The 21,298-nt window shown below is 46.5% G+C and overlaps 1 protein-coding gene across 4 annotated transcripts in view; it reads right to left on the bottom strand.

Annotated features, from left to right (window-relative positions):
- The window catches only part of SEC16A (SEC16 homolog A, endoplasmic reticulum export factor), a 63,792-nt gene that overhangs the window by 22,210 nt on the left and 20,284 nt on the right, over nucleotides 1-21,298 (bottom strand). For all 4 annotated transcript variants that reach the window (XM_032233581.1, XM_032233580.1, XM_032233582.1 and 1 more), the window contains exons 8-16: nucleotides 20,517-20,659; nucleotides 18,920-18,981; nucleotides 18,079-18,217; nucleotides 15,001-15,243; nucleotides 14,800-14,897; nucleotides 12,641-12,722; nucleotides 11,242-11,359; nucleotides 1,546-1,657; nucleotides 633-738 (exon numbers count right to left, since the gene is read on the bottom strand). In XM_032233581.1, coding sequence (XP_032089472.1) covers nucleotides 633-738; nucleotides 1,546-1,657; nucleotides 11,242-11,359; nucleotides 12,641-12,722; nucleotides 14,800-14,897; nucleotides 15,001-15,243; nucleotides 18,079-18,217; nucleotides 18,920-18,981; nucleotides 20,517-20,659 — 1,103 coding nt within the window. The remainder of the gene's footprint in view (nucleotides 1-632; nucleotides 739-1,545; nucleotides 1,658-11,241; nucleotides 11,360-12,640; nucleotides 12,723-14,799; nucleotides 14,898-15,000; nucleotides 15,244-18,078; nucleotides 18,218-18,919; nucleotides 18,982-20,516; nucleotides 20,660-21,298) is intronic.

Genomic DNA, 21,298 nt, shown 5'->3' on the forward strand with positions numbered 1-21,298 from the left:
AGGGGCCACGTGGGTTGTATGGCGTGAAAGCTGGCAGAAGATGACCCCTAGAAAGTTTCCTTATCAAGTTCTCAGGACAGCCGTTACAGAAACCTCCACATCTGCGGATTGGCTCAATCCACACTGAACTGAAGGGAGGGGTTCCTACTTCCTCTATCCTAACTTGCCTGAGGGAATTCAGAGTCTGCTTTTCTTTCGTCTTGCTATCACTCCAGTTCAATAAAAGGTTCCTTTTGAAATGCTAAGGCTTCAAGAGTCTTTACTTTCTTGAATGAGAGGCTGGACCTTACACGGGCCCAATAGATTTGCAAGCAGCCTACAAAACCACCTTTCATGTCAAGGGACTATGATTGTCTGCAGTCAACTAAAGATTTTCTGGCCACTCCGGAGGAAATAGTAATTGATCTTCCCCCTCCCTTGTAGCAAGCAAACAAGTTATATTTTAAAGTTGTATTTTGAACAATGTTGTAACTCGTTTCAATGTTAAAATAAGGAACTTGTAAAAAGAAAGAAAGAAAGAAAGAAAGAAAGAAAGAGGGAGAAGAAGGCAGGAGGGAGGGAGGGAAGAAGGAAAGAAGGAAGGAAGGAAGGAAGGAAGGAAGGAAGGAAGGAAGGAAGGAAGGGATGCAAACCTGGAAGTTGGGCAGGCAGCATGGCTGAGTCCCCAGGGACTGCGCGTACTCGTAGGTCTCTGTCCGCTGAACGGCCTCATTGCTGGCAAACTTCAGAAAAGGCAAGCTAAGAGTGGGAAAAGAGAGAACGGTGCCCTTCTTCAATGGCCCATAACAGCTTCTGAAGCAGCACTGTGAGTCTGTCTGGAGCCGTTGAAAAGAAGGGAGTGGGTTTAGCTTTGCCCCTCAAAGGACTTGGGGGTGGGGGAGCAAGCAACCCTCCTTTCATAAGTTTACAACAGAGGCCCCGGAGTCCTTTGCTGGAATTCCTAATTAAAACATGAAAGCGCACCCTGCTGAAGGCTTGGCAAGCCCCAGTGACATGTATCCCGTTCCGTGCCTATCAATAGAGCTGCTTTTGATGTGCCAGCCTCTCTATACAGCAGTGGGAGAGAACACCCAGAGCTGCACCAAGCCCTCTGCATCTCTGCCACGCAAACGAGGCTGCGTGGTGCAAATACCTGAGATACAAATGGAACTGCAGGAACTGCAGGGCAGCAACGTCTGGCCAAGGTGGCCAACAAGCGCCTGGGCTCCTCTGGAGAAGCAGCGTCCCAGCTCTGTAGCAATAGCCCTTAGAGTTATATACCGCTTCATAGTACTTTCTGGCCCTCTCTAAGCGGTTTACAGAGTCAGCCATTTGCCCCCAACAATCTGGGTCCTCATTTTTCCCACCTCGGAAGGATGGAAGGCTGAGTCAACCTGGAGCCTGGTGAGATTTGAACTGCCAAAATGCAGGCAGCCGGCAGTCAGAAGGAGCCTGCAGTACTGCACTCTAACCACTAAGCCACTGAGGCGCTGTAGTGAGAGAAGTGGAAGGAACCAAGGGGGGAGTTCGATCCCGAGGGAGAAAACTGGAAGGGTCTCCACACACCTGTGGTTTGCACCGATCAGCACCAGCTTGGTGGTCTTCTTGGTGTAGACGCCAAAACTCTCTTGGGCCATCAGGTAGCAGAAGTGGGCAGCATCCAAGAGGCCTTTGGAAGCTGCAACCAAAGACAAACAGGGAATCCTCTCAGGAAACAGGTCCCACTGGGAGCATCCCTGAACCCCACCCCCCCTTCTAGGGGTTTACAACCTCAAAGGCTTGATTGATATAGACAGGACCACCAGGACGGGAAGGATAGCAATAGCCTTTATATACCGCTTCACAGTGCTTCACAGCCCTCTCTAAGTGTTTACAGAGTCAGCCTCTTGCCCCCAACAATCTGGGTCCTCCTTTGACCCACCTCGGAAGGACAGAAGGCTGAGTCAACCTTGAGCCTGGTGAGATTCAAACTGTCAAAATTCAGGCAGCCGGCAGTCAGCAGAAGGAGCCTGCAGTACTGCACTCTAACCACTGTGCCACCGTGGCTCATATGGTACAGAATGGGTCTTCTCACACCTGCCTTGAGCATCTTTCAGTCAAACTGGCTGAGATTTGACCGTCTCTCAGAAATGCATCAGGAATTTTTCTTACTATTTAGTGTCACCTTCCTTACTTAAAAAAAATAAGCTTATTCCAGATTTGCTCCCAGATTCTATGATGGGCTTCCTTAGTGTTACTGGTCCCATCTTTTAGAAGAAACTGCCTCTTCTGAACGGTAAATGGTAACTTTTTATACACACATATAGAACGTACTATAAATAAGAAGATTTATGGAGAAATCCCTTAAGGTTAACAATATAAAAGTTACACTGAATCTGGAAACTCTGGAATATGATCGTCTTTCGGGCATCACGGTTCTACCAGCCATGTCCAGAGGGAGGAGTGGCTAAAAGAATTATTCTAAGAAATTGGAAAAGCCATACTATTCTAAATATTAAGGATCTTTGGAAATGTCTAAGTTATCTGTTTTTGCAAAGGCAAAGTAGAGAATACAGGCTAACAGAGTTGGAAGAGACCTTGGAAGTCTTCTGGTCCAACCCCTGCCCAAGTAGGAGACCCGATACCCATGAGGCAAACCTATGGCACGCGTCTCTAGGACACATTTTTCAGAGCCGTTGTAACTTTGAATGGTTCCTAAAGGAACCGTTGTAAGTCGAGGACTGCCTGCATATAAAAAAAAAAAACCAGAAAAGATTATTCTAAAAAACCTACAGGGGTCACTTGATCCTTGCTAAGCGCATTCTTTGCAGCCCCACCGAAATTACCTCAAGGCCTTGCTCTGTCCTCCTGAAAGCCCCCCCCCCTGCCTTTTAAGGGCTCTACAACCTTGCCCACTTCCAAGACTTGTGGACCTCAACTCCCAGAATTCCTCAGCCAGAAAGCTGCCAACCTTGCCCACTTTAAGACTTGTGGACCTTGCTGGTTGAGGAATTCTGGAAGTTGAAGTCCACAAGTCTTAAAGTGGCCAAGGTTGGAGACCCTGTTTTAAGTCATATTTAACGTCACATTTTAAGTACCCCTGCCCGAACTTTAAATTTTTATATTCAGCTTTTGTGTTTTAACTTTTATTTCTACAAAGCCCTGAATGCCTGTCAGGCACCACTCCATTCCATAATTAGGAAAGAAGACTAAGAGACTCCATGGTTGGAAATCAAAAGTACTTTTACTAATTATAAATGGTAAGCGAGCAGTAGCAAAGCAAAGTCTGCTTAATTTGGCGCGAAAGCAATTGATATATAGAATAGCCCGTTCCCCCCCCTTAGGATCAAAGCTCCAGTCCAATCATAAGTCCTTCAAGTGTCAGGTGTGAGATAACTTCAAAAAGACAGGCCGAAAGATGGAATGTCGAGGCCGTTGATGCAGGCGGGAAACACACACGCATGCGCAATCCCAACGTCTGGTACATCCCAGAACATTCCTCCAGCACATCAATTAACCCCTCCCAAATACAAGCCCCCCCCTTCCCGTTTCATGGCAGCTGAAGCAACAGCAAGGCAGAAGCTGACATCCGGCCGTCCCCCGGAAAAAGGCTGTCAGGCCTGAAAAAAAAACCAAAACAGACAAACGACAAAACACAAAAAGAAGAGGGAGGGGGAGAAAAGTCAAGGCTTGTCGGGATAAGAAGCATAAAATTTCTGTAGCAGGCGGGGAGCACGAACGTGGGATTTATCAACCCATTCCGTGTGGGAGGGGGGAAAGTGCTTCCAAGCTACCAGGTATTGGATGCGATTACGGTGCCTGCGGGAATCAAGAATTTCACGAACTTCAAAATGACTTTCCCCATCAATCAGCAACGGAGCAGGCGGAGGTTCATCTGGGGGGGCGTAAGTGGGAAACCCGAACAGGCTTGATGAGGTTGATGTGGAACACTGGGTGGATTCGGTTGAGGTGTTTGGGCAATTGTAAACGAACAGAAACAGGATTGATGACTTTCACAATAGGGAAAGGGCCAACATACTTGGGTCCCAATTTCTTTGACTTCTGCGTAGTGTGCAAGAATTTCGTGGACAAATACACCAAATCCCCAGGGCGGTATTCATAGGGTTGAGAGCGTTTCTTATCGGCTTGCTTCTTATGGGCCTTATGGGCAGCGTCCAAAGTGGAAAGAGTCAGAGGCCAAATGCGACTGAGACGCTCACTCCAGTCCGCAATTGAAGGGACTTGCGGTTGGTCACTAGGCAATTCGGGGATAGGAACAAAATCTTGGCCGTAAACGACCCGAAAAGGGGTGAACCCCGTGCTGGAGTGAACCGAGTTGTTGTAGGCCACCTCAGCATGTGGTAACAAGTCGACCCAATCGTCTTGTTGATAATTGATGAAACAACGTAAATATTGCTCAAGGACGGAATTCGTACGTTCACAGCCGCCATTAGTCTGAGGATGGTAGGCGGAGCTAAGGCCCTGGGCGGACCCAATGCGTTTGAGAAATTCCTTCCAAAAAGTAGATGTAAATTGGACCCCACGATCGGAGATAATACGGTCGGGAACTCCATGCAAACGGTAGATGTGTGAAAGGAACAGTTTAGCCAATGCCTTGGCGGAAGGAATTTTGTGACAAGGCACGAAATGAACTTGCTTGGAAAACAAATCAGTGACCACCCAGATGACAGTATGCCCCTGGCTTTCGGGAAGCTCAACAATAAAGTCCATAGAAATCTCCTTCCAAGGGGCAACCGGGCGAGCGACGGACTGGAGTAGTCCCTGCGGTTTCCCCGGCGGTTTTTTGGCGGTAGCGCAAACTGGGCAACTGGCCACATAAAGTTCAATGTCCTTTTTTAAAGAGGGCCACCAGAATTGTCTCTTCACGAGGTGCAAAGTTTTGACGAACCCAAAATGACCCGCCAATCTGGAGTCATGAGCGCGACAAAGGACGACCAGACGTAGGGACGCGGGGATGTATAATTTAGCACCAATCCACGGTAGATCGTCCCGCATGGTGCACTCGTCCCGATGGTTCAGAAACCAGTCGTCTTGAGGAAGAGCCTTTTTAAGGTCAGAAAGTAGATCTTGAGGCACGTCCCTCTGAGCTTGGGTCTGCTGACGTGTGAGTACCGGGGCTGCCAGGAGCGGTTGAACGATACTCAGTTGAGAGCAATTATATTGAGGTAATCGGGACAAAGCATCCGCCATGAAGTTCTTTCCGCCCGGGATATACTTTAGAGTGAAATTGAAACGGTTGAAATATTGGGCCCATCGCATCTGTTTGGGGGAGAGACGACGAGGCGTTCGCAACGCTTCCAAGTTCTTGTGGTCAGTCCAAACTTCAAAAGGGTGTTTAGCGCCTTCTAAGAAATGGCGCCAAGTAGCGAGGGCCCAACGGACGGCGAAAGCTTCCTTCTCCCAAACCGCCCAACGCCGCTCCGTGTCAGTGAGTTTACGGGAGGTGTATGCGCAGGGCTGCAAGTTACCTTGATCGTTGGCTTGCAGCAGAATGGCCCCTACGGCGACATCACTGGCATCAGCCTGGACGACGAAAGGCCGGTCGAGATCAGGATGCTTAAGAACTGGTTCAGCGGCAAAAAGGCGTTTAAGTTTCTCGAATGCCGCTTGGCATTCCATGTTCCAGTCTAAAGGCTTATTAGGCTTAGGCGTCGGGTCGCCTTTCGTCTTGAGCAAATTAGTAATAGGGAGGGCTATCTGAGCAAAAGAGGGAATGAATTGACGGTAGAAATTAGCGAACCCCAAAAATTTTTGCAATTGCTTACGAGTTTTGGGCGCGTCCCATTCAGTGACCGCCTTCACTTTTTCAGGGTCCATTTCAATGCCATCAGGGGAGATGCGGTAGCCCAGATAGTCAATTTTCGATTGGTGAAATTCACACTTAGACAATTTAGCATAAAGGTCAGCGGCACGGAGTTTTTTCAGAACAGTGCACACCAGATTGACGTGGTGGTCGTAACTGCGAGTATAAATGAGGATATCGTCCAGGTATACGATAACGCCCTTGTAGAGATGATCGTGCAAGATCTCATTAATAAGTTGCATGAACACAGCAGGAGCCCCTTGTAGGCCAAAAGGCATAACCCGGAACTGGAAGCAACCAAGAGGGCAGTTGAAAGCAGTCTTCCATTCGTCTCCTTCCTTAATGCGTACTCTGTAGTAAGCTTCACGCAAGTCCAATTTAGTGAAAATGCGGCCCTTCCCTAGCTGTGCCAACAAGTCCTTCATCAATGGGAGTGGGTAGAGGTTCTGAGTGGATACAGCGTTAAGATTTCTAAAATCACAGCATAAGCGAAGAGAACCATCTTTCTTTTCATGAAACAGTACCGGGGCAGCCACTTTGGGTCGAGCCGGTTCAATGAAACCACGTTTCAAATTTTTGTCAATGAAAGAACGCATCTCCTCCATTTCCCTGGGCGACATGGAATAAATCCGGGGTTTAGGGAGCTTAACCCCGGGTAAAATGTCTATGGAGCAATCAGTAGGCCTGTGGGGGGGCAGATTGTCCGAAGCTTGTTCGCTGAAGACGTCCTTAAGATCCAGATATTCCTTCGGAATTTTCTCCTCTCCTGCAATCCTCTCCTGCCCTCTAGCGGCCACTTCAGGAACGTCAGTGATAGGTTGGTCCGGAGAGCCCTCTCCCACTGGAGGCACCTTCGAGCGAACGCATAAGCGGCCTGTTCGCCAATTTATGTGAGGGTTCCACTTCCGGAGCCATGGGATGCCCAAAATGAGTGGCCTGTCCATGCCAGGTGCGACCACAAAAGAGATTAATTCAGTATGGGTACCCATCCTCATTTCCAAAGGCTCTGTAAAAAAATGGGCGCCCCCCCCCCCCCCGCAATTGATCCGTCTATTTGGCAAAACACAATTGGGGTTTTCAAAGTGCGCAATTTGAGGCCTAATTTCTCCACCATGGCTGGGTTGATCATGGAACGGGAACAGCCGGAATCAAGTAAGGCCAGGAGGGTGGCAGGTTCCCCCTCAGGAGGAACTTTTAATTCAATAGGGATTAGCAGGGGCCCCTTGTTTGAACTCACCCAGTGAGGCGATGTGTCGTCATCGGAGTCCTCCGAAGAAGAGGAGTTAGCGTCCGCGTCTCCCTTCAATGGCTGGGCAAAAGGAGGGGGGTTGGAATCCCCAGCGAAAGCCGTTTCCTTCTTCTTTTTTTCAGGTCCTCTGCCAGACTTTTCCTCACGTTTGGGAGGGAGTTGCGCAGAGAGGGGTAATTTAGCACGGCATTCGGGGGCGGTGTGCCCTAATTTACCACAGCGAAAACATGTTAAAGGCCTGGAGAGGCCAGAAGGGGGCCCCCTCGCTTCACTTCGTCGTTTGAAAAGTGATGGAGTGGCTGAAGGGGGGAGGGACTTGGCAGCTCTCTCCTTCCGCTTCCTCCTTTCCTCTTTAGCATAACGGAGACGGGTTAAGTCGAGTTCAGCGTCCGCTGCATGCTCAAACCAAGTGATTAAACGTCTAGGCAGGTTACGATTGACACATTGCTGATAAATGTCTTCATTCAATCCTTCAGCAAATCTGTCCAGTAGAGCGTCCTCCCCCCAGCCTCTCATGTATTGGGAAAGACACTGAAATTCCTGGATGTATTGGGCGACAGGTCTATCGTCTTGTTCCAAAGTTAAAAACTTCAATTTGCTTCGCTTCTCAGTTAACGGGTCATCAAAACGTTGGCGGAAAGCCTCCATGAAGCGGTTGAAATTCCCCAAGAGTCCTCCCCAAGAGGGGAGAGCCAGACATATGCAAAGCAGTTGACCATGTAGCAGCCTCATCATCTAATGACAAAAGAACCATTCTGACCCTCATGATGTCAGTTTCAAAGTCTCGGCCATAAATCTCCATGTAATTAAACACCTGTATAAGAAAGGAAGGCAGGCTAGCAGTATCACCCTTGTAACGCACCGGCAAGGGAGGGATTTTAGCCATCCGATGTCGTCGGGGGGGAGGCCCTCCTTGGTCAGCAAAACCTCTAGCTGCAGGGGGTGAAGCAGGCCGAGGGGGAGGGGGAGATGTCGGGCGTGGGTAACGTTGCCAATTTCTCCAGTCTCTTTCCTCCTCCCCCCTTTTTTCCCCCAAATAAGTTTGACCCCAATAATCAGGTAATTCACTCCGCTGGGGTTTTCTCATGGGCCCCTGGAGCTGGTAGCTTCGGCATTCTCCTTCATCGCCACCCCTTCTTTCCCCAAAGTACCTTTGGCTCCAATAGTCAGGGAATTCAGTCGTCTGGGGTTTTCTCACGGCACCCAGCTCCAGCGAAGGTTGTCTGGGTGGTCTTTGGGTGAGTCCAGCATTCCAGCTTGTCTCTGTCTCTCTTTGTCCCACCGAAGTTGACCATCGGGGTGGGGGGGCAGGTTCAGGCTGGCTGGAAATTTGCAGTTGAAATAAATCTTCGTGCAAGGATAAGTCAGGCGGGCTGGGCTCGTGTAGAGAAAGGTCGGGAGGTCCTACTCCACTGGAATCCGCCCCTCCAACGGCGCCCTCCTCCTCTCTGCTCGGAGAAGACATTATCTCCCTTCTCGGTAGACGTAAATCTCCTGGAAAGGGTTTCTTTTTGAGACTTTGCTTCTTGTCAGGCACCACTCCATTCCATAATTAGGAAAGAAGACTAAGAGACTCCATGGTTGGAAATCAAAAGTACTTTTACTAATTATAAATGGTAAGCGAGCAGTAGCAAAGCAAAGTCTGCTTAATTTGGCGCGAAAGCAATTGATATATAGAATAGCCCGTTCCCCCCCCTTAGGATCAAAGCTCCAGTCCAATCATAAGTCCTTCAAGTGTCAGGTGTGAGATAACTTCAAAAAGACAGGCCGAAAGATGGAATGTCGAGGCCGTTGATGCAGGCGGGAAACACACACGCATGCGCAATCCCAACGTCTGGTACATCCCAGAACATTCCTCCAGCACATCAATTAACCCCTCCCAAATACAAGCCCCCCCTTCCCGTTTCATGGCAGCTGAAGCAACAGCAAGGCAGAAGCTGACAATGCCTCTATGAAGGAGTTGGTGATGGCTAAACATGATGGGCGTCAATCTATATACACATACATACATAAATACATAAATACGTACATACACACACACACAAATGGCTGTGTGTGTGTGTGTGTGTACATGTTCCAAGATTACCGGCGATATCCCTGCCGCTGGACGGTCCTTTTGGACCTAAACCGTCCCGCAGAGACGGTGATAGAGAAGGGCACATCCTGCTGATCCCAGGGACAGTCCCTGGGTAGATCCAGGAGAAACCCTTTTTTCCAGCGACAGAGAAGCAGCCAATAAAGCTGCTGAAAGTTGGAACAACTCCAGAACGGAAGGAAAGCAGGAGAGAAAGTGTGTCAAATTGGTGAGATAAATTTTATTATTAAAAAAGAGAACATCCAAAAATATCAAAAGTAAAGTTAAAATTGAAGAGGTTAAGGAGCAAGATTAAGCCTGAGTCAAACTTAGTGTGCTATTTTTCTTTAATCTTTTTATTGATGAAATTTTTACAAATGCTTCTTACTTTTTAAACTGGACTGGGGTTTTTTTTCTTATATTTCTCTTTTTTCAATACTTAAGACTTTCTTTCTTTTTCTTTTTTCAACGCTCTATTGCATTTTCTTTTTAAGAATTCCCCCACCCTTAACTTTGGAGTATAAAGAGGGAAGTAAAAGCAGAGGAAAAGAAGTAACACTGCCACTTAGAGGCCTAGAGGCTTGGAAACATTGTTTTTCTTCTTTCCCTTTGAGCATTTGATCTACATTTTAAGGTCTCTGAGCTTTTTATTGAAAATGATAGCGGGATGAGCACGGATTGTTTATACAGGTGCTCCTCCGGGGAACTATCAGTAGCTGGACTGGAGTGAAAAGAAAGTTTGACTTGAAAGAGAGAAGATTGCAGTGAACTTGTTTGGAACTTAATAAAAAAGCCTTGGATTTTATATAGTGGCAGTGATTACTATCTGCATGAAAAGACCAATACAGATGATGTTCCAACATGAAAAAGAAACGGAAGTGACTTTGCAGATGATTATGCAAGAAATTATAGAATTTATAGATATAAATTATAGGAAAAATAGATGGAAAAACTGAGAATATTTACCAAGCGATGATGAAAAACTCGGAGTCACTGGATAGCTCCTGTTAGGCCGAAGACTGAGGTTAATCTGGGGAGTCACCAGGAGGAACAGAGGGAGTGTCCTCAGATTTACCTCAGTCTCCAGGCAACTGGGCCGTAACAATACCCATCCGTAACAATACCCATCCCACGCCCCACCTTGGAAACGCATCGTGTCAGGCCTGTAATTATGTTCCTTTTAGGATCTTTGGTCTGCCACACTTTCTATTATTTCACTATGCTGTTTCATTAGTGTAGTAATTGGGAGGGGGGGATCGAAAGAGTAGAATGGTGGAATGTGTTGTTGTCATTCTTTTATAGAAGCCCAAGGTCATCTTTTCTCTCTGCACCTCTGCATCTGACTGGAACTAGATGGGTGGAAATGCCAGCGTGGCTGAAGATGATTGGACCATGTGATGGATTTATGGGTGTGGGGATAAGATCATGAACTTTCAACTGGGTGAAATCCCAGGAAGTGTTAGAATTGGGATTTCCACAGATGTACCAACATGTCTGTCTTATTAAATTGGAACTTTGATGAAAGTTTTGCCTTGGATGCTAATTTAATTCTGCATGATATTTGGAACGCTGACACATCGGTGATAACCAAAGGGAAGTTGATGGAAGGAACAGACAAGGGGTTCCGAGTCTTTACAAGATATGCAGTGAAAAACAAGGTGCCAAGAGAAGCCCATATAAGAACTACCAAGAAAACAATTAGAACACAAATACTAAAAATGGCAAGAGATATAAGATTGTATTACTATTGGATGGATACAGGATGATGTAATGGAATGCATAATAAAAAATAATTTAAATTTGTTAGAATATTACACATACAATGAAATAATAATAGTTATAGTCATATAAATGTTTAATAATGATAATAATTGTATGCATATATACTAGATTGATAATATGAGATTCTATATAAATTGTAAGTGAAGACTGGTGAGGGAGCACAAAAATTTTGTAACCAATTGGCACACTGTATGTAACTGGAGGATGGTTTTTATGTTTTATGTCTGTTTATGTTTGTTTGTTTAAAAATAAGAAATAATAATAATAAAAAGATCCTGATGCAACCACTCCCCCCACTCCAGATTCACTGAACCCCCCTCCCCACCGCCACACCCTTTGCCCTGGCAGGATTACCCAGCGTGTCCCCCATGGTGACAATGGTCCTTGACTCGACGTCTGTGTTATTGGTCAGGTTGGACAGAACCATTGCCAGGTGAGGTCTCCAGTCCCCCCACTTCTCATCTCCACAGCACTGAAAGAAAAGAGGGGGAGAAACCCACTCTGTGTGAGCCACGGAAAGATGAGAGGAGGCAGCAAATCTGCAAAGCCCCCAAATGCATCACGTTGGCATAGAGTGGGCACAAAGGATATGCATCCCAAACAGGATGAGCACAGAAGAGCTGAAGTGGTCTACAGAAATACCGTATTTTCCTGTGTATGATACTTTTTCTTTAAAATGTTGATCTAAAAATGGAGAGGCATCTTATAGACCTGGGGGTGGAGGGTGGAAGAGAGGAGAACCGTGTGTTGTGGCCTGTTGGCCGGTGGCCCCTCCAGCAGCCGAACTAGAGAAAGAGGAGGAGGTGTAATGTTCAGCATCAGCATCAAGGCAACCTGAGAGCTCCGAGAGGGAATGGGGCTGTCACAGAGAGAGAGAGGGTGGGGGGCAGAGCCTGGGCCACCTGTCAGCCCTCAAATGAAGAGTCAACAGCCCCCAGGTCTGGAAATGACTGATGAAGAAGAGGAGGAATATCTGGGTCCGGTGCCTGTGCACCAAAGCACAGAAGGCAGAGGAGAGGAGAGCAGAGGAAATTTATGGGCCGGTTCGTGGAAAGGAAGAACCACCGCTGCTAGTGAAGCCCCACCCTGGCTCTGGGGATAAAAGACAGGGGCCAGAGATTAATAGGTGTGGCAGAAAATTATTCATCTCTCTGCCGGACAGACTTGTTAGCCTGTGGTGTGAGAGAAACTTTTTGCCAGGGCTGCCAGCACTCCTAATAAAGGAATCTTTGAGTCAACTTCAGAGGCTTTGTCGTATTTGGGGAGTTGGGTCAGAACACCACGGTTGCGAGACTGCCGATACCTTATCTCTGCAAACTAGCCTCACGAGTGAAATTTCCGATTGCAGAGACAAGCTAACAGGTTTCCTCCACTCAGGAGCCTTATGTCACTGACGTCAGCTGACGCTGTGTGTAGCCAGCGCCCACACACGACAGGGGGTGGCACTGTTGGAGCGTTCTGAGCCCATAATAATGTCAGAAAACAAACAAAGAAATAAATATCGCTGCGAGTAAGTGCATGTCTTACTCTGCAAAAATAAATGTCTTCTAGTTAATGTTTCAAATATCGATTTCTGAATTTTGGGTAAGAAAAGTGGGAGGGGCATCCTATACATGGGGGCATCTTATAGACAGAAAAATACGGTACATGTCTCCGAATATTGAGACCATTGGTCCCTAAATTCCCTGGAAGTATGGAAGCTGTAATCCCAACCCTTGGAAGTTATGGGGTGGGCTCAACTCTTGGCACTTACGGTCGATGCTGCGGGCATCCTACCAGACATCAGCTGGTAAACAGTTTGTAGCGGGTCGTTTATCGGGAGACTGTTGGCGAATCTAGAAAGAAGAGAGTACTACTAAATCTATGTGCAATATGTTCACCTGTCTTCAAGATTCATGACCAATCTATGGGGATTCTCAGTCATCCAGGTCATGGTTGTCCCAAAGGGGCTTTTTCCAAGAGGCAACTGGACTCTTTGGTTTTCTTCGAAGAGGTTTCGCTTCTCATCCTGGACATGACTAGTCCAGTGAATAGAAGGACCAGGGGAGACATGAGAGCAGTGTTCTAATACTTGAGGGACTGCCACAGAGAGGAGGGGGTCAGCCTTTTTCCCAAAGCACCCGAAGCAGACAAGGAATAAAGGATGGAAACTGACCAAGGAGAGATTCAAACTGGAAATAAGGAGGAATTTCCTGACAGTGAGAACAATCAACCAATGGAACAGAAGTTGTGGGAGCTTCATCACTGGAAGCTTCCAAGAAGAGACTGGACTGCCATTTGTCAGACATGGTGTAGGGTCTCCTGATTTGGGGGGGGGGGTTGGAGCGGATGACCTACAAGCAGTGGTGAAATTCAGAATTTTTTACTACAGGTTCTGTGGGCGTGGCAGGGGAAGGATACTGCAAAATCCCCATTCCCTCCCCACTCCAGGGGCCAGCCAGAGGTGGTATTTGCTGGTTCTCCAAATAACTCAAAATTTCTGCTACCGGTTCTCTAGAACCAGCTAAATTTCACCCCTGCCTACAAGGTCCTTTCCAATTCTGTTAATCTGTTAGATCATCCAAGAAGTTTCTTCAGCTCTGCAAAAAGTTTTAAACTTCTAAGACTGCTGTAGAAGCTTCTCAGATGAGAAATGAAACGTCATCAAAGAAAAACCAGAAAGTCCGGTTGCCTCTTGAAGAAAAAGCACCTTTGGGATAATAACCAGTTAACAGGAAAACAATATTAGTGAAACAAAACAAAATTTCCAGTTTCAAAACTCTCGGATAACAGGCTGTTACTGTAATCCACTCCTACAAAAATTTATCAGGCATCTTATCTATCCCAAATTATCCCAAAAGTTATAAATAAATCGTCCTGGGTCAAATATTCATGTTTGTTTCTGAATATCATTTCTCGTCAATTGTTGCTTAATTAAATATAGTAAATTCAGTCTTTTCAAATTTTTTGGAGGGCTCATTTTGCAGGAGGTGGGAACTAATGTTGTAGCAATATATTCATCAGTATTCAACCAGAGGGGATAATATGTATAAATATCCTTTTTTAATGCAACTTTTTAATGTTTTGATTGTTTTGTGTGGAGTTTTTTTCCATTTGTCCTTTCAGATTTTTTTTTTACTTCTATATGTTTTATTTTAACTGTGTATTGAATGAAATAAAAACAGGTTGAAAAAGAAAAAGAAAAGAGTACAAAGGTCAGCAATCAACATTCCAAGGAGGAAAACTGCCTTGATTCCTCTTTGGAGAGACAATGCAAGGCCCAAAGCAAGGAAAGAGGTTGTTGCATTGGCCTCCTGATCAGATCTCACCTAAAGATCTTCTATAGAGCAGAACAGAGCAGAATAGAAGCTTAGAAGGGCCTCTGAAGGTCTTTTAGTCCAGCCCCTTGCTCAAGCAGGAGAATCTATATCATCTCAGACAAGAGACTGTTTAGTCTCTTCTTAAAAACCTCCAGTGATGGAGCTCCCACAACTTCTTGTGGTAAGCTGTCCCACTGGTTCATTGTCCTCACTGTTAGGAAGTTTCTCCTTAATTCCAGGTTGCTTCTCTCCTTGATTAGTTTTTCCATCCATTGTTTCTTGTCCTGCCCTCTGTTGCTTTGGAGAATAATTTGACTCCCTCGTCTTTGTGGCAGCCTTTCAAATACTGGAATTCTGTTATCATGTCCCCCCTAGTCCTTCTTTTCTTTACACTAGCCATACCGAATTCCTGCAACTGTTCTTCCTATGTTTTAGTCTCCAGGCCTTTGATCATCTTAGTTGCTCTTTTCTGAACTTTTTCCAAAGTCTCAACATCTTTTTTGCAATGTGGTGACCAAAACTGGATGCTGTATTCCAGGTGTGGCCTCACTAAGGGTTTTATAAAGCTCCGTCCTGATTGAGAACAGAGGCACACAGAGGTCTCATCTCCTACCTGGTCATCACGCGAGCATGCGTCCTGCTGTCCATTTTACTGGCAAGCAGTAATGCATGGCCCCACAGCCCATGTTTCATGGCAGATTCCAAAGCATCCTATTGGGAAAAGAATGCAGGATATTCATTAAAAAAAAAATTTTTTTGCAGGTCTCCTCGTTTTGCAAAAGCCAAGAAGGAAGGAAGCCAAGCGAGACAGCACCTTTTTCCGTCCATAAAGCAGCAGCTCTCGGAAGCGCTCTGTTTCCTTCTCGAGGCTGTCGATGGTGGCGATGAGACTGTCCGTCAGGAAGGACAGCTGAGCTTCCCCGCTCTCTTCGGGCATGTGCTCCACAGCCTCGTTGGTGAAATCGATCAGATTGGCTTCATTGGGTGACTTCCCAGGCAGCCACACCGTCTTATGATCCTGAAGCAGAAGCTCAGCAATATCCGTGCCCACCACTGTCTACAAATAAAAAGGGATGCTCTTAAAACAAGGGAATTCTGGGAGTTGAAGTCCACACACCTTATAGTGGCTTAAGGTTCAGAAACCATCCCAGACAGACCCACGGGTGCTTTTTCGGGAGGCAACTGGATTTTGTTTTTTTCTTTGGAAGAAGTGGTGCTCCTGGTTCCTGGAGTCTGCAATTTTAGCTTGTAGATATACAATTTGGGATGAACACACTTGGAATGGTGTGGGAGTAGGAATAGATCTCCAGAGGAAAAATTGCAGACTACAGGAATCATTTGCACCACTCAGGTGACCCCAAGGACACAGATAAACCTCCAAGTGCTTCAACGACCCTCTAAAAAGGATGCAAATGATCAGCTGCCTGCAAGGAACATACATCCTTCCATTCCTCACCATCCAGTCAGAGATGAAGAAGCTTCTTGGATGGGAAGCAAAATGTCTTCAAAAGAAAAAAGAAAGTCCAGTTGCCTCCTGAAAAAAGCACCTTTGGGACAACCATGACCTGGATGACAGTGAATCTCTACAGACATCCTGGACAGACTGGCAGTGAAGGAGGGGTGGGGGGTGGGAAGCAGAAACTCTAGGGAGGGTTTGCTTTTGCCCATCAAACCCACTGGAGTGCAAAACAGGAGACGTTGGGGCTTTCTACCGCAGTCATCCAGTGGGAGTTTAATTTCAGGGTGGAAAGTCCACCCTACTTAAACATTAACTCAGAGGTGGCCGTGGAAAAAGAGGGCACAGATCTGTGAATGTATCACTAACAAATCAAGGGAGAGGAGGTGAACCTTTCTGCTGAAATCAGCAACCTGGTATAATAAAAAGTCCAGGACATTTTAGCCTCAACCATTACCTCAGTTATGTCCAACATAACAGAGAAGAAACAGAGAGCTGCAGGAAAACACATTTTGTTCCAAGTGACTGAAGCTACTGAAACTCCGGGGCAGAAGGCAAGGGATGATTCCAAGCATTTTGGTAACACAATGATGAAACCCAAGGCATCTTCTTCAAACTTCCCCAGAGCAAACCTTGGCGAGGTTCTCATACCCTTGAGTGGGACTCATCCTGAAAACACCCCAAGAAATTGTGCCCCTCCCCATCATGCAACCTACCCAATAAGCAGTATACTAATATTAGAGTCGCCATCCTGGGCCCAACGTTTGGGAAGCCAGGCTCTGCCTGTCACAAGCCAGGACAAAGGGTGAGTGATGGAGGAGTAACCCCTCCTTAAAAAACCTTGGTCCACCTGGCCTGGCTGGGAGCACCTCGTAAGGGCCCCTTTCCAGGGTTACGGGAGAAGATGGTCCACGGTTTGGAAGGCGGAAGAGGGCTCTACGCCCCAACGGAAGATCAAGCGGCAGAGCCATCTTCTAGGAGAAGGGAAACTCCAATTACATATCTCCACTGCCTTGTGGCTACATCCACTACTGGAAAAGGCTTCAGGAGTTAACCTCCAGCCAAAACCTGGAGCCTGAGTCCCGGAAGCAGATCGTGACTGTGTACAACCATGTTCTGATAACTCCTGCGATGCAGCTGGAACCCATCGTATTGGCTCTGCTGTTCCATTGGACTATTTCAGTGACATGGAGAGGAGGGATCGGCTGCTTGGATAACAGTCTGTCCTCCATATTAATCTACCCAGGCCTCGTTCTCTGGCGAGGACACTCCAGCTCTGACCTCTTCCCACAGCACAATAACCATAGTCTTTTGAGACTGAAGGATTGGATTTATTATTATTATTACATTTATATGCTGCTCTTTTCCCCGAAGGGGACTCAATGCAATATTAGGAGCATGATTATTTTCTTGAAAATAAAGGATGAACCATGAATTATCAGGTCTGCTGAAGGATCTGCTTTAAAGGGCATCTTTTTTGGCCTGAGGCAAAAATTTGCCCAATCTTTTTCCATTCTATCCCTGCGGCCTTTCTCGGTTTCCGATGTGGAACTTACCAGACTGAGGAAGTGTGAAGAATTCTTCATAATTAACAAGGAATGAATTGATTGCAAGTTGGCTGCAGAAAGGGTCCTTGGTCATGAACCTTTTCTTTCAATTAAGTTACAAAATTAGCTACTAAAAAAAATCACCCAGAAGGCTATTACAAGCCAACATTCAGGCATTTCTCAAGGCAGAGCTAAGCTAACCAGGCTCAGAATGAATTAAATAAATATGGATCAACTCATATCATATGCATTAAGTACAGTCAACATGATTATTCTCCCATTTTCCTTCCTGCCAAATTAAAGACATTAACACTGGGGACACTTTGGGGAGACGCTTGGGGAGGAGGGGAGGGGGGTATGGGTGTATTCCCCAGGGCCAGCTGCTGCTCAGCTCCTCAGTCTCTCCCATCGCCAATTTGGATCTGCTAAGCTTGGAGATAACCAGCATGAAGGTCTGAAAGGTGGGGAACTGGTGTCAACTTGCATCCCTGGCCTGCTCTCAAGTTGCCATAGGCAAGAGGGATAGGGAACTGATGACGCAGCACAGCAGACACAAACAGAAGCACATTCCACGCCTATCTTTCTCAAGCCTGTCTCCCAGGTTACCTGCAGCAGCCAGAGGGGCGTGATCTCTACAGCCCACGAAAGTGCCCCCGTTGGAGAATGTGATTTAGGACACATTCCCGGGGGGGGGGGGGCAGGGTCATAATTGGGTCATAAATTACATGGGGTCAGAGTTGGCTTTACTTGGGTACATGACATGTTGCTCCTAATAAATAACTGTATTTCTTTTGAAACTTGGCTCAAGACTCATGGTTTAATTAGGGTGTCCCTCAGAATCCTGACAGAAAGGCATACAAGACATGGAAAGGAGGCCTTGAGCACATACCCCATTTTGCCTGCACAGGAGAACAATAAAGTCCCAGAGAAGCCGAGCCGATTCCTTGTCAATCAGAGCATCGTTCTGAGAGCAGCGGGTGGCCTTATTCTGGGCATAATTAATAACATCCACTTTATGGGTGTCATCTCTGCAAGAAGGAAGAGAGAGACACTTAAGATCACAAGACGTTACACCCTAGGAATGAAAGAGCGCTTCGTCTGTAAGCTGGAAGTCCTTGCCTCATGAAATAAATTCTATTTTTTAAAAAAAGGAGAGAAAGGGGAGGGGAGTTTGCAGGAGACAATTAGTTCAATTCATTAGGGTGAAGATCTGTTCCTGAGTCCTTGCCAAGTAATTGCTGCTACAGCATGGAGTTTGAAAGACATCGGCCTGGCAGCTCTCCAAGCCTCCAAGGTCTGTAGTTGTGAAATGTCTTGAAATATTGTTACCCAGGACTTTGCTGGAGAGGAATTACCTTTAACCTAAATAAAAGGGTTTTATCGGGACACGGAGTTGGCTTCATTCTTTTGGGAAGCCTAAGTCAGAACAGGCCCGTCCTCCTGTAAACAATACCCACTGCAGTTTCTATGTGCAAAACATTTGGCTGCCCCTTAGACACAGACTTTCAGTACCAATATCATCATCCCACAACACTTGCGATATCGTAAGGACAGCTGAAAGTGTAGAGAAGGGAAGACCAGGCTCCAAGGATGAAATCACTTTGGAGTGTCAGAAACAAATAACCTGCCCCAAAGTTTCTCTGCCTTTGAGCGTTATCAAGAGTTCATCAGTGAACTACACCAGAACAAAATGCACCAAACCCAATTCCTTAAAAGCCTTGGGAACTTACTTGGTGAGAGGGCCGGGAAAAGCTCTCATCTCCTCTTGCTCCGAAGAGTGTTGCATGATCATCTGTGAAGAGACAAGGATCAGCAATGTCATTTGGGACGGTGCCTCTTCCCTGGGCGAGGTGCCGTCTTGAAGATGAGTGCCGCAGATCTCACCTTCCTGACTCACACAGTGGCATGGGTCACCCTACGCTTAATATTTAAAGGTAAAGGGCGAGGAACTATGAACTTGAGAACGTTCTGTGGAGAGCTGAGAAGATGACCTGGATGAAGATAGGCAGCAAGGGTTGCAAAAAAGGGTTAGGCTTAGGGAATTTCTTAAGGGTGGAGAATAGCCACAGAGAGGAGGGGGTCAAGCTATTCTCCAGAGCACCTGAAGACCAGACAAGGAACAATGGATGGAAACTGACAAGGAGAGATTCAACCTGGAAATAAGGGGAATTTCCTGACAATGAGAACAATCAACCCATGGAACAGAAGTTGCCTTCAGAAGTTGTGGGAGCTTCATCACTTGAGACTTCTTGAAAGCTTCCAGTGATGAAGCTCCCACAACTTCCGAAGGCAACTTCTGTTCCATGGGTTGATTGTTCTCATTGTCAGAAAATTCCTCATTTCCAGGTTGAATCTCTCCTTGTTCAGTTTCCATCCATTGTTCCTTGTCTGGCCTTTGAGTGCTTTGACTCCCTCCTCTCCCCCCTCAAGTATTGGAAGATGCTATTGTGTCTCCCTTGGTCCTCTTCCCTAGACCAGCCTTAGAGTGAAACTCAACAGCCTTTGCCTTGCAACAACCAATCTTGAGCAATGGGGGACTATGGGGGAGCATCTTGTCCTTATTACACTGATCAGCCCCACCCAGTCAGGCAGGGAAGGTTTAACCCCGTCAATTGAAGAATTTTGACTGGTGGGATCTAGGAAGAGACCCTTCTCTGCCCCTGCCCTATGGAACACCCTCCCCCTCAAAGTGGGATAGGCGCCCACTCTCTTGGCCTTCTGGATGAGCATGTGGGGTTCAAAGAGTGCCGTGCAACTTTTGAGTATTTGGTGCCTTGAGGCCTTTTAAATTATCTCTTAACCTTTGTTTTTACTTATTCCTCATCCTGTTTTCAGTCTAATTTTTAACTGTATCCTTTTTTTTTACACCTTTTTTACGATTAACTGCCCAGAATCACTTAAGTGAGATGGACGGTGCCCAAATTTGATATATGAACACAAGTAGTCCTCAATTTATGACAGTTCATTTAGTGACTGTTCAAAATTATAACGGCACTGAACATGACTTATGACTGTTCTTCACACGGCCATTGCAGTATTCCCATGTTCACATGATGAAAGATGCCTGGCAACTGGTTCATATTTACGACGGTCGCAGTCTCCTGGGGTCACGCGATCCCCTTTTGTTAAGATTCACTTATCAACTGCGATGATCCACTTAAAACTGTTGCAAGAAAGGTGCTAAATTGGGGGCAAAACTCACTTAACCAATACTTTGCTTCGCAACGTGAGTGTTGGGCTCCACTGTGGCCGTAACTCGAAGGCTGCCTGTAGAGCTAAAGGTTAAGCAGCTGCTGCCCATCTCGCTGGCTGGTTCTCCTCACTCACCTCCATGCTGTGGATCTCGACCAAGGCTGGCTGGCCTTCGGAGGGAAGGTTGGGTAGCACTTTGATCAGCTGACCCCCAGGCCCAAATTTTGTACACACGTGGGGTATGGAGAACTTCTCAGGAGTCAAAGGTCTGGAAGGGACTGCAGCCGAGGAAGAAACAAGAGAGGAGAAAGAGATTTAAGGAAGGAAGATACTCAGGGACGGCTTCGCACTTCTATCTACCATCAGGCAGAAGATATTGAAGCAGAGCCAGCCGAACAAATCGGTTGAAAAAAACTTTCTATCCTTGGGCTGTTGGACTCTTAAACACAACCACAATCACTCCACGCACACGCGAAAACACAGGACTAGTTTTCTTGTTCTTTCTTTTTCTCCCCCTCCCCTAATTACTTGCATAGGGATTATTCTTTATACTATTTGTGTGGTTTGTATTTTTTGTCATTGATTGCACCAGTGAGGCTAAAACCAATTCCGTTGTATACAGGATGTACAGTGACAATAGAGGCTATATTATTATACCGAACTGCACTGCACTGCACTAGACTAGACTACATTTTAAACCTAAGACAGAAAAATCACCCTGCAGTTTTGGCTGGCCCAGTGCTAACCACCCTAAAGTCGGGACCTGGAAGAAGGCAAACTGGGCTACTGACGCATCCCGCCTTCCCCGCCAGCCTAGCATGGATTCCCAGCATATGTGCCAGTTTTGCTTTCACTCCTTGTCGGAGAAGCTAAGATAGAACCGCTTCATTACAATTCTGCAGAGCGCCATTCAAAAG

The sequence above is a fragment of the Thamnophis elegans genome, chromosome 16 (assembly GCF_009769535.1).
Source record: "Thamnophis elegans isolate rThaEle1 chromosome 16, rThaEle1.pri, whole genome shotgun sequence".
In the NCBI taxonomy this organism is placed as follows: Eukaryota; Metazoa; Chordata; class Lepidosauria; order Squamata; family Colubridae; genus Thamnophis; species Thamnophis elegans.